At 42.5% G+C, this 12,770-nt stretch overlaps 1 protein-coding gene across 1 annotated transcript in view; it reads left to right on the top strand.

Moving 5' to 3' along the window:
• Positions 1-12,770, top strand: part of ARHGEF28 (Rho guanine nucleotide exchange factor 28) — a 292,201-nt gene that overhangs the window by 126,746 nt on the left and 152,685 nt on the right. Inside the window, exons 5-7 of the mRNA XM_053588797.1 lie at positions 969-1,152; positions 3,884-4,064; positions 6,185-6,254. Of these exons, the coding sequence (XP_053444772.1) occupies positions 969-1,152; positions 3,884-4,064; positions 6,185-6,254 (435 nt within the window). The remainder of the gene's footprint in view (positions 1-968; positions 1,153-3,883; positions 4,065-6,184; positions 6,255-12,770) is intronic.

Genomic DNA, 12,770 nt, shown 5'->3' with positions numbered 1-12,770 from the left:
TCTGTACATTTAGTGCTGTGTTTTTCAACCTTTTGTATTTCACAGCACACTTGAACCTATAGTTAAATTTCTGCGGCACACTTAAATTATGCTGATTAAAAATAAAGAGTAAAAGAAGGAATATACTTACTGTGCTTTGAACGTCTTTTGAAAATAATTTATTTTGGCACCTCCTGTGGCTCAGTGGGTAGGGCGCTGGCCCCATGTATCGAGGGTGGCGGGTTCAAACCTGGCCCCGGCCAAACTGCAACAAAAAAATAGCTGTGTGTTGTGGTGGGCACCTGAGTCCCAGCTACATAGAAGGCTGAGGCAAGAGAATTGCCTAAGCCCAGGAGTTGGAGGTTGCTGTGAGCTGTGTGACGCCACGGCAATCTACTGAGGGCAGTAAAGTGAGACTTTGTCTCTACAAAAAAAAAAGAAAGAAGAAAGAAAAGAAAAGAAAGAAAAAAAGAAAATAATTTATTTTTAATTTTCTTCTGAGACAGAGTCTTACTTTATTGCCCTCAGTAGGGTGCTGTGGTGTCACAGATCACAGCAACCTCCAACTCCTGGGCTTAGGCAATTCTCTTGCCTCAGCCTTCCGAGTAGCTGGGACCACACATGCCCACCACAACACCCAGCTAGAGAATAATTTAATTAATGATCTTAAATAATTTTCCCAGCACACCTAGATCTCATGGGATACTCACTGATTCAGTGAAAGATTCTAATATACTACGCCACAGTGGAAAGACCACTGCTCCAGTGTAGAATGGGTCTGGCTTCAGCACTCTGGCTACCTGACCTTGGACGTGTCACTTAACCTCTCCAAATTTGTAAAATGAAGTGCTTGTATTAGATGTTTTCCAGGGTTCCTTCCAGCTGTGACATTTCTTATTATGTCTAAATACATTGTCTGTTCAACAACAAAATGTATGAATCTAGCTTTGTAAGTAGAGGAACTAATGCACATTTTTCTTTCTCTTCAGTATCTCTGCACAGAGAGTCTCTTCTACACCTGGCTATGAGATGGGGCCTGGCTAAGCTTTCCCAGTTCCTTTTGTGTCTCCCTGGGGGAGTCCAGGCCTTGGCTTTACCCAATGAAGAGGGTGCCACCCCAATAGACTTAGCTTTACGTGAAGGACACTCCAAGTTGGTGGAGGACATCATGAAGTAAGTTTGGCTACTTGGTAGTTTCTCTCTTCATCTATTTCTATAAAGTCTGCCAAGAATTATGCAAAAAATGGAAGTAACCAAACCATAAGATAGAGTTGGTTTGTGTTTTACTGTTAATTCTCATGTATACAGTGCAGCTGTACGTATGTACATAAACAGATATACTTACTATAAACATTTCATGGGGGAAAGACAGGGAAGAAAGTCTGAAAAGGCTCCATGGGGGCAATAATGAAAAAAAAAAAATGGGAGGAATCGCTAGCCCCTAGTGATCAGGTTTTAGCTTAAATGTCACTTCCTCAGAAAGGCTTTCTGTGTTGTTCTCTTTTATGATGATGATTAATTCACAATATTAAGTAGATTAACATGGGTAGTGGCAATATTAGTAATTTTATAATTATATATGTGATTGTTTATTTTATTTATATATATAACCCTACTAAATCATTGGCAGGCTGGGACTATTTCTGTTTTACCCAATGTAGTATTTCTAGTATAGCATCTAGCTCAATATTCATTGAAAGAACATACATTTTGTTGAATCAATGACTAATGGTGTTAGCCAATGTCATGTCATTAGGGTCTAGTGAAAGAATATAAAAGAAATAATTTGTAAAGTATAAAGTTCTCTATATTGATGATGGTATCAATGCTTCAGTAATTACAGAGTGCATTGTTTGTTACTTAGAATGATTCAGCTATTTCATTATTCTTATCTGATGAAAGAAAGATTCATTTACATGTATAGTGATTTTCTTAATATGTAAAAAACAAAATATAAGTAGGAAAGCACAATGAAAATTACACAGCTCTATATAAATTTTAAATACTGTAAGAGTATTAATACATAGCATGTCTTACTGGGCTGGTTTTTCTTGGTTGGCGCATAGAACTCCATGTAATTCACTTACGGTTATGTGGCTCATAACTGGATGTTAGAGTAGAAATTAGAGGTTTCTGTTTATTTTTTTTCTCATGTGGTTAAATGAGTATCAACCAAGGGATAAATCCATCCAAAGGGAATTTTACTTTTCTTTTTTTTTTTTTTTTTGTAGAGACAGAGTCTCACTGTACCACCCTCGGGTAGAGGGCCGTGGCGTCACACGGCTCACAGCAAACCTCTAACTCTTGGGCTTAAGCGATTCTCTTGCCTCAGCCTCCCAAGCAGCTAGGACTACAGGCGCCCACCACAATGCCCGGCTATTTTTTGTTGCAGTTTGGCCGGGGCTGGATTTGAACCCGCCACCCTCGGCATATGGGGCCGGCGCCCTACTCACTGAGCCACAGGCACTGCCCTACTTTTCTTTAGTTTTAACATGGCCCCACTTTCTTGGCTAAAAAGGGCAAGGCAAAAATGCTTCCTTTAAAAAAAAGAATGCTTCCTTTGAGTTAGTGTAGATAGTTCACTGTTCCCTTGAGGTCTGGAGGTTGAGTTCCTCATCGGTTGATAATTTTGTATCTTTTTACTATGGTCAAGATCAGAAGATAGTATGTGTTTTAAGAGCTTACAGGTCTGATAAATCCATTCTTAGATGAGATGAACTCTAACCAAATGATGGAGCTTCCATATTCTAAATTAGTAACAGCAACCTAATTGCTCGGGCTCAGAGACCATTCCCCTTCTGTTACAGGAAACTATTTTCTGAAAGATTCTGGAGTCCTTGCAGCTAATTCGTGACAGGAGTTTGGGGAGGTTCCCCAAATCTACTCTTTGTGGGTCTCTTTTAGCCACTCCCCCTAGTGAAGACAACATGTATTTCATTGGAAATATACAGGGTGTCCATAAAGTTAGTGTACAACTTACAATAGTCTATTTTTGTAAAGCAAACATTTGTTAACAAGAGGAGGTCATGTTAGAAGGAGAAAGGGGCAAAGAGGTGGTTCTGTGAAGTGAGAAATCTGGAGACAATCTGTTTGGACGTTACAGCATGCTGGGGTGGTTTGTAATCTGGAAGCATAAATATTTTTCTCCAGAGGCTGCTTGATGGCTGCTATTACATACCCTTATAAGCCACCTAGAATATGTATGTATTTTAATACTAACCATGAAACCTACATATAGCTTATAAATATGCAGTTGTTCTTAGGCAAGACAGAACAGACAATAAGCTTATACTCAAGAATTTAGTTTGGGAATATTGTTCCTTTGTTTATAACTGTACCCCAAAATATACTCATAAATGTACTCATAAATGTATCAACTACGCATGTATTAATTTGCAAGGGAAAGTGATTACAGCAGTGGCACCAACATGTTGTGAGTATCTCGCTTGTTTGTAACATTCAAACCTCCCCTTCAAACCTCCTCGTGCTCCCTGGAGATCACATCTGTTTTCCACTGTAATCACCTAATACACTATCGGCGCCACCTGATTTGTTCTTCTGCATATGGCCCCATGAAAGTAAGAGGCATATTTTCAGACTAAAGGGAGAATGAATATTGAGGTAAAGTACCATGTTTAAAAGGCAGTAGTGTTTCATTATTCACATAAACATTTAAAGTATATAGTATTTATCATGGCTTTTCAATAGATACAGTCTCTAGGTAGGAAAACAAAGATGGCTTTCTAAGTATCTATTTACATAATCTTGTGTGTTTATTGCCTGTAGGTGACTTTCAAGGATCATTTTGCTAGTTGGGTTTCTGATATCAGGGGTAGTGTGGCATTGGGGTCTCGGGGTCGGTGTCTTTGAAGCTTGTGCGGGGTTTTGATTTGTGGTGTTTCAGTTTTCAGGGCAGGAGGTCCCCAGGCTTCTCCCGAGTGCAGCTCAGTGAAGACGCCTCCCTGCATTATGTCCACTCGTCAGAAACGCTGACCTTAACCCTTAACCACACAGCCGAGCATCTTTTGGAGGCAGATATTAAACTCTTCCGGAAATACTTTTGGGATAGAGCCTTTCTTAACAAGGTTTGTGCCCCATTATTTCAGCATATAATCATGCACACTTCTTGAGAAAGTGCAGGCCTCAGTTCACTGTTACGGAAACAGTGGATTTTGGGGGTCACGCTTTTTTATTAATGAATCTTTGGGGGGTATTAAATTAGAAACTGTGTTAGAGCAGTGGGAGGAAGATTGTTATTATCATTATATATTTTGGCAGTAGAAAAATTGAAGTTTCTATAATATTCTTGTTTCCTTTTTGAGCCAGCCCTATACATGGGTAGGTTTTAGTATTTTAAGAGTGGATATTTTCTCTTAATTTGTTCATTCTTGTTATTATCTAAAGCAGTTGCATTTAGGACTATCTGACATGTATAATTATCTACTCCTGGGCTTTCTTCTTCCATTTTTATATGATAGCAATGGACAGTGACTTAGATCTAAGAGACTGTGGACTGAACCATAGCCCATACCCAGTCTTCTCCGGAGAGATACCATCAGTCTCAGAGTTTGGCATTGCTCAGTTATCTGCAGCCCTCTAGGACAACCCCAGTCAAACTTTGCTGCAGAAACCTGCATTTGCTATGCCAGACATGACAGCTTTTCAGGCGATCCCATTCCGAAGCCATATTTGTTCAAGGTTGTAAAGGTTTTACGTTTTCACACTGTATTGCTATGGACGATGGTGTCACAACAATTTGTAACAAATATTAAATGTGGCGTGACGATTTGTAACAAACATTACATATTAAAATAGAAGTTAGTGGTAAATATTCAAACTGTAAAGACGGATATTAGAAATTAAATAATAGGAAAATCATTAGTTGTATCTTTTAATCATTTTTTTAGTCATTATCTCCGCATAAATGAAGTTTTTTTGTTAATCAGAATGCTTATAATTTTGTTCTTCGACTTGGCTAAAATTAATGAGGCAACTAGGAAATTTAGGTTTTTTAAAGTTGCATACACAGCTACTCATAAGGATAAAAATTAAGTTTTAAGACATCCTGTTTACAAAAGAAAATAGTTATTTTCTTATTTCAAGTTTTGTTGTAATCAGAGACCAGCATTGCCTGCTGTCCTAATCTCACATAGGCTTGACAATTCCCCACAATAAAGGACAATAGAAGCATGGGGTTAAGGCTGGCCCAGGTAGACACGTGGGGCAGGTGGATGGTGTAGGCCTTGAGGGCATGTGGTAACCCCTCCTCTAACCACAGCTGTTCACATGGCCATCTCCTCAATACCTCCCCACGCAGAACTGTGCTGGTCCACCTGCTCGTTCCATGGTGGGCCCTGAAAGAGCGAACGTGATAGTGGGCCTGGAGAGTTAGCAACCCATGGAGGGTGGGTGACTGGGCACCTATTGTTCCCTGCCCCCACCGTGGTTTAGTAAATTGTGTATATTTTCATGGTCTTTTTTGCTCAGGATGTTCTGAAATAGTCAAAGAGTGCAGCACTCAACGCACTGGGCTTACCAGTGGGATCTAGGATCTATGTCAGTGGTGTGGTTGCCTGCCCAAGTATACTGATGATTTATTTTGGAATGTGTGCTGATTCAGTTTTGGGCTGGTTTCTGTTTGGCACATGAACACATAATTCTGTGTTTCTTCACATTTTCACTGGCTTTGGGGAATCTGTCTGAAAAGAAAATCCAGGCAGTTCCAAGAGGGCAGCTTTTCTCTGAGGCCTTTGAAAGACTTACCGACTTAGCTTCAGCCAAGGACAGCCTGCACCCAGCGTGTGCCAGTTGCAGCTCAAGGCCACGGTCATTTTGGACCCTCCTTGTGGGTTGTGGTCCCAGCCCTCACCTAGTCCTTTGAGACCCTGTGTCTCAGGGCATGGGCGGGGCTGCTTCCCGGGGCAGGTGCATGAATCAGCATCACATTCCTGAGAACCTTCTGGTTGTTGTGACCTGCTGAAGCAGCAAAGGATTAGTAGCAGGGACAATTTTGGCCTCGGGATTCCTCCTGATTTCTCTCCCGGTGACCCTGGAGTGCTGGCTGTGTGCTCTCCCAATGGTTTTCACCCACTTCTTTCTTTGTCGCCTTCCCCAGCCCTGGGACCTTTGATAGTGATTTTCATCTCTGGTGCATGTTTGAAGCCTTAAATGGTTTTCAGTGGTTCCTTTTTCTTTTGTCTCTTAGGCCCTTGAGCGAGAAGCCAGGCCAGAGGAGGGAACTGCTCTGCCCTTGGGTCCAACAGAAACTGAAGAAGGTACGTGCTCCTTCCCCACTTGGGGAGCCTCCAAAGTGCTCAGAATTAACTAGTTACCCAGGTGAAGCTGAGCCACAACCAAGGAGCTCAGAGGCAAGACTGCGGTGGAGGTGGGATTCCACACAGCCCCGGGTGCTGAGTGTGGGGTGAAGTGTACTGTTTGTCTCTACTTTTCATTCAATTAGCATTTACTGAGAGCTGCTTACCAGGCCCTGGACCAGGGGCTGTCACACTTCTGATCTTTAGCGCACTCCCCTGACACCCAGAGATTGTTTTCTTCTTTCCAGAGTTCAGTTTGTTCATTGGTTCTGTCCTTCAGCCTTCTGTCATCAGCCTTTGTGGAGCTCCTCTGTGCCATGGCCAGACCCTGGAAATCATGGCATGAGGGTTGGGGACTGTCACCGGGGCTTAGAGGTGAGGGCTTAGAGTTGTCCTACACAGCTGTTCACAGTCCTAAAGGTGATTCAGGACTGAATGTGCCATTCTATTCATGGTAGGACCTCCCTCCTTCCTTCCTTTCCTTCCTCCTTCCCTACCTCCCTCCCTTCCTCTTTTCTTTCTTTCTCTCTTTCTCTCTCTCTCCCTCCCTTCCTTCTTTGCATTTTTGAGACAGAGGCTCACACTGGTGTCATCACAGTTCACACTCTTGGGTTCAAGCGATCCTCATCAGCCCCTAGAGTAGCTGGGACTACAGGCTCCCACCACAATGCCCAGGTTACTTTTCTGTTTTTATTAGAGATGGGGTCTCACTCTTGCTCAGGCTGGTTTCAAACTCCTGAGCTTAGGCAATCCACACTTGCGGGCCTCCCAGAGTGCTAGGATTACAGGTGTGAGGCACCGTGCCCCGCCATGGTGGGTGTTCTTAATGGAGATATGTTTTTATAAAATAGTGCCCCACTCTATGCTGTGCCGTAACACATGGAATCAGCCTGATGCCACACTTGGACGTAACATCGTAATTCTTCATTTCCTCCAACTTGGCGGTTTTCCAGGGCGTGTAGTCCTGACTTCCATTCAGATCATCTTCCCTTTCTCATTTGTAAATAAGTCTGGTCTGTTGTCTAAGTCCTAGTAACAGATATGAGTTTTTAGTCGAGGAAGCATTCTTACCTATGCTTTTGCATATTCCTGTACTGCTTGTCTGGAATGGATTTTGATTTTGTTTATTACAAAACCTAGCACTTGCAATATCTGCCTTCTCACTGTGTCTTTGTGAGAAATACCCAGGGAGGGTATTTGGGACAAAGGTTTTATGCATTGAAATCATATCAATTATCAATTACTTTCCATTTGCTTTATATGTTAGTGAGGCTATTCTTTTGATTTTTTTTTGAAATTGTATGTAGAGATAAGGTTATAGTGTTGGGGATAGAGTTGTATGTTATTTATTAATTTCAGAAGAATGAATGAAGGGAGCATTATGACATGTCTATCAAGGTGAAGGGACATTGTCCTGATAGGTCTGAGAACCACCATGCGAAGTGCTAGGTCTAGGGATGAAAAATAGAACAAAATCCTGGTTTCTGACCCACCCGTGTTAACAGCAGGTTAATACCTTTGATTCTACTTTTCACTGGCAACACAGGATAGCTAGATTCCAGGTATTTTTCAGGTACTGTGATCATAAACTCTTTACCCCGTGTTTGTTGAAAAGTAGTCTTGGAGAAGGAGTACTCAAGCGAGTGGCTGCAGTCTGTGTGGCTTACCACCCCCACTGCACCTGTCCCTGTGTGGAACCTGAGCTGTGGAGCTTCCTGCGCAGACTGTTAATACACCTGCGTGGGGCCCCGCAGAGCTGGGCTGTGTTGAGGGGGCTACACTTGACCCTGCCTGCCCGAGGAGGTGGTGGGTTACTTCTTGGTTTCCCCCTGATGACCCGGAGGAGAAACCTCTTTCTGGTCTTGTGTTGGGGATGCTAGCTTCTGAGCACTTTGCTCTCTTTACTCTCTTTACTGCTGTTACTGTAACTGATCAGGTTTCTCACTTCTAGTTGGCTGATAAAAAACTTGGCTATGTTTCTGGGCTGCTGACTGCAAATGCCTGGGGCACAGCTGACTGCATTTTTTGCATTGCCTTTATTTCTTATATAAGCCTCTACCCTTTATTAAAACTAAATTCTAGCATTTAAAATCATGTTGTATATTTTGTCCCCTCCATATTCTACCTTCAAACCAATTTAGATCAAAATGAAGTCTAAGACGTCTAAATGAGTGCTTAAATTCCAAGTACTTGTCCTTAAGGGGCTTATAGGTTGGGGTTGGGGCAGAAAAACAAGCTCCCACAGCGCAATATGATAAGACTTACGGGAGTCATTTGCAAATAGCCCTTTGTATGTGGTAGTGGGGTGGTCAGGGAGAGCTCCCTGGAAGAGGTGACCCTGACCTGTGCTCTCAAGGAGGGAAGGGAATTCTAGACAGTAGAAATAAATGCAGGACATGGTCCTGGACCAGGTGATGCATTGGGGGAAATGCAGGTTATTCTGCAATATTGGAGAATAGGCGGGATGTGTGTGTGTGTGTGTGTGTATATATGAGTTGGTGTGATGCCAGGAACACAGGCTTCAAAGATAGGAAGATTGGCAAGGATGTACATGAGGCAAGTTGCTGGAAATCTGCCCTGACCGTTCTTGGAGCTGTTTAGAATAAATCAGATTAGGCTGGGCATGGTGGCTCACGCCTGTAATCCTAGGAGTCTGGGAGGCTGAGGTGGATGGACTGACTGAGCTCAGGAGTTCGAGATCAGCCTGAGCAAAAGTGAGACCCTGTCTCTATTAAAAATAGAAAAAAATTAGCCAGGCATTGTGGTAGGGCACCTGTAGTCCGGGATTTTCTAAAGAGCATTGTACAGAATACCAATTTTGGAAGATGTTCTGAAAAATAAGGACTTTTTGGCTAAATAAATAGAAAATGCTTATTTAGTAGCTGTGTGAAGATGATGGACAAAGGGATGGTTTCCTTTCTGGATGGGACTGAGCAAGGTGTCATGTAATTTCATGTACATTTAAAATGTATCAATTATTTATTTCTGGAATTTTCCATTTAATGTATTTGGACCATAGTTGACCACAGGTAACTGAAACTGCAGAACATGAAATTGTGGATAAGGGGATACCACTGCCTATGAAACCCCCAGGTTGGAGATTCAGAGTGCAGTTAATGTCTGATGGGGTCTAGTAAGTCAAGAAGTTCAGAAAGCTGTGTAACCTTGGGTGAGCCAGCAGTTCTCTGACTGATCACAGAAGCCTCCCTGGTCACAGTTCTCAGCATTTCATGGAAGTGCTCTGTGGCAGGTATTTTTGAAAATGTTGCTCTTCCTCAGTTCTACTGAGGCTCCCCTCTCTGTATGTGATTTCCCCTGTTTTCACTGTCTCCTGGGTTCTCAGTCCTCATTAGTATAGTGATGGTCACAGGGGGGAGGGGCAGGGGCGGTGCTTTTCAAACCACTCCTGGTCGTCCTGCGTATTCCGGATCAGCCATGCCTCCCCCAACATCCCACTTCAATTCTTGATATCATTTGGAAGACTGTTGCCTGCCTGCACTTTGTTGGGCCATAAACAAATTGAAAACTACTCTAATACCATTTATTTAGTTAGTTTAAAAAATAAATAAAACACCTCCACGTGGTTTGCCAACTTAACGTTCTCAACTTTTGTGTCTCTGGTTTGTTGCTTTGTTTGGTTCTTTCCATAAATTATCTTCCACATTTTCATTAACAAGGAAATAAGGAGTTGAGACTGTAACGTGAGTTCTAATTACAAAGCAGGGAGGGCAAAATCATTCCGTTTAGGGCAGAGGCAGCAGCTGCCAGGCTCACGGGGTGCTTCCCTCTTGTGTTTCTGCATGGAAGGCAGGACAGGGCCCAGGCCCAGACACGAGGCCCAGGCTGAGCAGGTGGACACGAGTCCTGTCGGCTCATTTTCTTATCCATTCACTAAGTACTATGGAGTGCCCCCTTTATACCAGGTGCTGTTCTCAGCACTGGTGATATAGCAGCAGGAAAAAGGAATCAAAAAGAAAAAGCCTGCCCTCAAGGAATTTACTTTCATTGACGTTGTTCATGCTGCTCTGTGCCAGGCACCGTTCTAGACACCGGGCAGGCTGCTGCAAGCTGAGTGAAGTGTGTATACTCACGTAGCGTTCAGACCCATGGTCACATGGAGGGACATTGCTGGGAGTTAAGAATCAACTTCCCTCATTTCAGGCATGAGGAAGCAGCAGCACAGAAAGGTTATGTAACTCACCTGAGGCGACACAGCTTGCCCAGCTGTCAGAACTCCTCACGGTCAGCCCTCTTTCCCAGCCATGCTTCAGAAAGTACCCCAATATAACAGAGGTGCTGTCTACCTGGTGTGTCGACTGCTGATCTGGAGTTCTCTCCAGCATTTGTGTGATGGAAAAAGCGCAAACACTGGAATGATTGCCTTAAAATGACCTCTCTTCCAATTGATTACTCTGTCTCAAGTCCTGTGACCGAGAGATTTGTGGCCTGCATGCCCAGACATGTCTCGACACACTCAGCAGCAAGCAGACCTAGGTGAGAACCTCAGCTCCGCCGGGAGCTGGCTTTCTTTCGAGAACTGTGTAGGTTACTTGGCTGTGTTTGCTTTTGTGGAAAATGGCTGAGTAGGGAGTCATGTAATACTTACTTTGTAGTAAAACTTAAATGAGAAAATACAGATGAAGCACCTTACCTAGGTCTAACCCAGGATGCTTAGCAAATGATGCCTGGTTACGAGTACAAGTTATAGAACACATGTGTATAGTGGGTATGATGGTGAAGATGTGTTTCGAAATACTAAGACATAACCATTCATGGCCTAGTGACTAGAGGTGTGCAAATTTTGTACTCCAACATTTTGTAGATGAAGGTGTACCGCCTCCCTGCGTGCTTGTTTGGGTTTGTGAAATGAAGAGCACTCTGGGTGGTAGATTCGCCTTAGTTGAATGTCTTCTGTGAGATATTATTCAGAAAATGAGAAGGGTTTTATATTTATTTATTTATTTTGTAGAGACAGAGTTTCACTTTATCACTCTCGGGAAAGTGCTGTGGCCTCACACAGCTCACAGCAACCTCCAACTCCTGGGCTTAGGTGATTCTCTTGCCTCAGCCTCCTGAGTAGCTGGGATTACAGGCACCCGCCACAACTCCTGGCTATTTTTTTTTTTTTTTTTTTTTTTTTTTTTTTTGCAGCTTTTGGCCGGGGCTGGGTTTGAACCTGCCACCTTCAGCATATGGGGCCGGTGCCCTACTTCGTTGAGCCACAGGCACTGCCCTGAGAAGGGTTTTATTGAGATAAAATTTTGCTTCCAAGAGTTTTCATCCTGTTTGTTTATTTTCCAAACGAGTGTCCTCATTCAAGATTGTTCATTTTAAATATTTTAACTTAAGGACGTTTTTTGAGAACCATTGCATTTCGTTCAAGTGTCTTATCAAGATACAGACCCTTTAAGCCAGGACAGGTGGGACCTGAGTTGTTAGGGATTTAGAACAGCAGTTAGGAAGGCTGCTGTGCAGGGGTGATTACTCAGCTGGTTACACAGCTCTGTCTTAACCCCAGTAGGGAATATCCATCCGGGAACGTTATCCATTGTTCTCCTAGAAGTAGGGTATTTTGGCATTTTAATTAAAAATCACATACACAGCATGTACATCCCAGCTCTAGGACATGATTTGTAATTGCTTCTTTCATTTTACGGAGAGCTTCTGTATTTCCTTCAGAGACTGTCTTTCTTCTCCTTTTCACAGAAAAGAACAACTTCCATCATTAAAAGGCCAAAGATAAAGACAGGCTGTCAAGCTGATATGATGCTTATTTTGTATATAATGATAATGTATTTTTTCACACGTAAATAAAAATTCTCCTCCCCACCTCCTAGTTTATCATAGAATTAAAGACTCATAGGTTGAGCTGGAAAGAACATTAGAATCCTCTGTTCAAACCCACTTCATGTTTGAAGTCGAAACTCAGAGGACCTCTGAGTCCACCAGATGCGGCCCATTGGGCTCACATTGGCTTTGGACGCTTTGTTTCAGCTGGTTCAGAGGAGCAAGCTAGGGAGGAAGGATGAGCATTAAACTCAGCTAAGGATTCTAAGAGAGTTGAAATGCAGTTAACTTGAACATATGAGTATAACTAAAGAACTAGTTTCTTTCCTGAAGTAGAATCTACGTTTGAAGTTTTAGGGACATAAAAGTGGTCCTAAAATAAAATGAAATTTTGTTTATATATTTGACATATAACTTGCTTCATCTTAGCCAAGCAATTGATTAAATTAGGATAATGATGCCCTGACTTCAATTTGAAATAAAGTTGACCCTTGAACAACACAGGGGTTGGGGTACAACACCCCTATGGAGTGGATAATCAGTATAAAACCTGGACTCCCCCGAAACTTCACTACTGATATCCTAGTTGACCAAAAGTCTATCCTATAACATAAACAGTAGATTAACACATATTTTGTGGTTTTTACACATACATACTGTGTGTATATATATATACTGTGTTCTATGTTT

The sequence above is a fragment of the Nycticebus coucang genome, chromosome 1 (assembly GCF_027406575.1).
Source record: "Nycticebus coucang isolate mNycCou1 chromosome 1, mNycCou1.pri, whole genome shotgun sequence".
NCBI classification, from domain to species: Eukaryota; Metazoa; Chordata; class Mammalia; order Primates; family Lorisidae; genus Nycticebus; species Nycticebus coucang.
This window is presented reverse-complemented; position numbering and strand designations above follow the sequence as displayed.